We start from the raw sequence: 3,719 nt of genomic DNA, 5'->3' as shown, positions 1-3,719 counted from the left end.
GCAGCAGAAGCAGCCGCACAGCCCCTTGTGCACTTGCTGCTGCTTCTAGGGGCCCCTCCGGGGCCTCCGGGACTTACTGCAGCAAGAAATGCGAAGCCCCTCAGCAATCATGAAAAAGGAAACAAATAAAGCAGCAAGAGAATCATAACTAGGGGGCAAAGAAAGCCCCAGGGGGCCCCCCTGGGGCCCCTCCAGGGTCACCTGCTGTGGGGGCCCCCCCAGGGGCCCCTGCTGTGGGGGCCCCCCTAGAAGCCCCTGTGGGGGCCCCTCTAAAAGCCCCTGCGGGGGCCCCTCTAAAGGCCCCTGCTGTGGGGGCCCCTGTAAGAGCTCATTTGGGGGCCCCTCTGGGGGCCCCTGCTGTAGGGGCCCCTCTGGGGGCCCCTCCCGTGGGGGCCCCTCTAGGGGCCCCCGCTGTGGGGGCCCCACCCCTAGGGGCCCCTTTGGGGGGCCCCCATAGAGGCCCTGTGCTAGGGACCGCTTGTGGGGGCCCCCCGGGGCCCCGCCCCGCTGTGGGTCTACGGGGGGCCCCCAGGCGGGCCCCTCTAGGGGCCCCCGGGGGCCCCTGTGGAGGAAGAGGCACAGCGCGGAAGCAGCAGCAGCAACAAGAGACAGCAGCAGCGAGAAAGCTGAAGAGCGGCAATCCAAGTGCAGCAATTTGCTGCTGAGTTTGAAAGCTAAGTGGCGTTTATAAAGACAAATGAAGAAGAGAAGAAAGGCAGAAGGGGCTGTGACCCAGAAGGTCTTTGCTGCCACGGTCACCACCTGCTGCTGCAGCGCCGCCGCTGCTGCTGCTGTTGCTGCTGCTGCTGCTGCTGCTCGCTGGTGGGCGTACAATGCGAAGCAAGAATGAAGACATACCCACAGACCCGACAGCAGCAGCACAAAGCCCACCAGCCGGCTCGCCAGCTGCTCCCTCTTCTCCACAACCGCCTCAGCAGCAGCAGCAGCTGCTGCTGCTGCTGCTGCTGTTGCTGCCTTAGTTTGCGCTGCTTCTGCTGCTGCTGCTGTGCCGGCCCCTGCGGGAGCCTCCAGCGTAGCCCCGTCTTGTGCTGGACTTGCAGCGGGGACGATGTCCTGGTCTTCCTCCTCAGCAGCAGCAGCAGCAGCAGCAACTGCTGCTACTGCTGCTGCTGCACCTTCTGCAGCAGAAGCCGTCGAAGCTGTTGAAGCCTCCCTTTTGAGATCCTGCAGCTCAACTGGCTTCGGCTTATCCCCCTGGAAAAGACCTCCAAGTGTGCGTCTCAGCTTCTGCTGCTGCTGCTGCTGCTGCTGCTGCTGCTTGAGGGGGGCCCCCGAAGGGCCCCTCTGGAAGCGCCAAAGAACAACAGCAGATGCTGCTGCGTCCAGCAGCATCCCGAGGGCAAGAGCAGCAAGAGAGAGGGAGGGGGGCGCCGAGGAGAAGCAGCAGCAAGCAGCAGCAGCAGCAACAAACAGAGACGCGAATATGCACGCCACAGACACTATCCGCACCTGCAGCACAAGCTGCTGCTGCTGCTGCTGCTGCGGCAGCTGCTGCTGCTGCTGCTTTTTAGGGTCACCTGCGCCGTCGAGGGGCTGAGAGCCAGAACTGAAGTGAACGGATACCTCGAACAAACTACACGCAGCGCTCATCTGCTGCTGCTGCTGCTGCTGCTGCTGCACCTGCTGCTGCTGCTGCTGCTGGGCCCGCCGCGGCTGGTTGGTAGGCGCAGCGGCTGCAGCAGCTTCTGCAGCAGCACACTCGGTGGTAGTCCCCATTATTTCGGGATTTTCAGTCAACTCAGCTGCTGTTGCTGCTGTGGCGGCTGCTGCCGGAGCTGCACCCGCTGTTGCTGCTGCTGCTGCTGTTGCTGCTGCTGCTGCTGAGCAGTCCTCACTGTGCTGCTCCCCACCTGACAAACAGCACACGCTCCTAGACTATGGCGTTGAATTGCCCCTGCTTTTGCCACTGCTTCTGCTGTTGCTACTGCTGCTACTGTTGCTGCTGCTGCTGCTGTTGTTGCTGCTGCTGCTGCAGCTGCAAAACGGCACCGCGCGCAACAGCCACTGGAAGATGGGGAATCAATATGTGCCCCGCTAACTGTTCATCCTGCCACTGCTTTCAATATCGTTGCTGCTGCTGCTACCGCTTCTGCTGCTGCTGCTAGTTCTGCGGCAGCTATTGCTGCTAATGCCCAGTGCTCGTGCTGCAGCAGCTGCTGACCTCGCACCTCCTCCTGCTGCTGCTGTACCCGTCGGTGAGTCACCCAGTCTTCAAACTGTAGCTGCGCTGGCAGCAGCAGCAGCAGCAACTCCAGCAAGCGCAGCAGCAGGAGTCGTTCTAGTCAAGCTGCGCCCGTTCCCCTGCAGCTGCTGCTGCTGCTGGCGCTGCTGTCGGGGTTTTCTAGAAAAGATATATCATGTCTTCCATGATAACTGCATCGGCGATTCGTTCCCGCTGCTGTTGCTACTGCTGTTTTAGTTGGCTGCTATTATCTTGACCAGTGACGAGACTGGCAGCAGCAGCAGCAGCAGCAGCAAGAGCGGCAGCAGAGGTAGCAGCAGCAGAGCGGCAGCTTCCCCTGTAACAGTGGGCGTTTTGCCAACTGGTTTGAGGTGTTTAACTTTAAAAAAAAGAAGGACAACTTGGACGGCGGAAGGAAGCCAGGCGGGGGCAGCTGGCGACGAGCGGTTCTGCTGCTGCTGCTGCTGCTGCTGCTGTTGCTGCTGATGCTGCTGCTGCGCGCCTCGGGAACAAGGGGCTCCTGTACGACGTTACGCCCGAAGCCTGGCGAGGCCCTTGGGTTTTTTAATGTGCTGTTTAATCTTCTATATCAGGGACGCTGCAGCTGCAGCAGGAAGACTGCTGCTGCTGCAGGAGCAGCAGCGGCAGCGACCCCCAGCAGGAGCTGGTGCAGCACAATACATGTGCGACTCGACCTTTCACTGCTCTACCATTGAAGCAGCAGAAACGGCTCAAGAGAGCCGTTTAAGAGGAGAATTGGCGTTTTAGCAGCAGGATTGGTGGCAGCAGCAGCAGCAGGAGCAGCAGGCCTTGGCATCTTCGCAGCTGAGGCAGCAGTACGTGCGGCAGGCACTCTGTCGCACCGGAAGAGCGACGGCTGGAGTAAAACAAGCAATAAGCAGCAGCAGCAGCTGCGGCAGCAGCAGCAGCAGCAGCGACAGTTTGCCCCGAAGGAGCAGAGCCTCCGCGCGCTGCCCCCGGTGTGCTGCTCGACTGGCTTCGGGCTTCCCAGAGGAGGAGGAGGAGGAGCAGCAGCAGCAGCAGCAGCATCACGGAGCAGAGCAGCCGGGGGCCCGGGGAGCCGCCGGCAGCAGCAGCAGCAGCAGCAGCAGCAGCAGCAGTGGTCTGCTGCGCCTGAGCAGCAGCAGCGCCGGGAGCAGCTGCAGCGGCGCCGGCAGCACGAGCGGCCCCGTCTCGCCGGCCGCAGCAGCAGCAGCAGCGGCAGCAGCAGGGAGGATGAAGTTTGGCAAGAACATTCGGCGGGAGGCCTGGGCTTGCCAGCGCTTTCACTTTCTGGATTACAAAAAGCTGAAGAAAAGAATTAAAGCTGCTGCTGCGCTGCTGCGCTCGCGGCGCTATGCTGCTTGTGTGTCTGCGCTGCGGCTGTTCTTCGAGGACTTGGAGGCGGAGCTTGCTGCAGTGCGCGACGAGTACGCGCAGGAGCTGCAGCAGCTGCAGCAGCAGCAGCTGCTGCTGCAGCAGGAGTTCCGGCAGCAGCAGCACGCCCCCCAGGGCA

General features: G+C 62.1%; 2 protein-coding genes across 2 annotated transcripts; one reads left to right on the top strand and one right to left on the bottom strand.

Moving 5' to 3' along the window:
* Positions 1 to 45: 45 nt before the first annotated feature.
* ETH_00030600 (uncharacterized protein) lies at positions 46 to 2,067 on the bottom strand (the record flags this gene model as incomplete). The annotated part of the gene is made up of 2 exons (XM_013378928.1): positions 46 to 1,871; positions 2,061 to 2,067. 2 exons carry the CDS (start codon positions 2,065 to 2,067, stop codon positions 46 to 48), a joined length of 1,833 nt encoding a protein of 610 aa, XP_013234382.1.
* Positions 2,068 to 2,149: 82 nt separating this feature from the next.
* Positions 2,150 to 3,528, top strand: ETH_00030595 (uncharacterized protein; the record flags this gene model as incomplete). The annotated part of the gene is made up of 2 exons (XM_013378927.1): positions 2,150 to 2,316; positions 2,922 to 3,528. 2 exons carry the CDS (start codon positions 2,150 to 2,152, stop codon positions 3,526 to 3,528), a joined length of 774 nt encoding a protein of 257 aa, XP_013234381.1.
* Positions 3,529 to 3,719: the final 191 nt, after the last annotated feature.

Source organism: Eimeria tenella, genomic scaffold (genome assembly GCF_000499545.2).
Source record: "Eimeria tenella Houghton genomic scaffold, Eth_scaff1182, whole genome shotgun sequence".
Taxonomy (NCBI): Eukaryota; Apicomplexa; class Conoidasida; order Eucoccidiorida; family Eimeriidae; genus Eimeria; species Eimeria tenella.
Note: the sequence above shows the minus strand (reverse complement) of the source record. Positions and strands in the feature narration are given on the sequence as shown.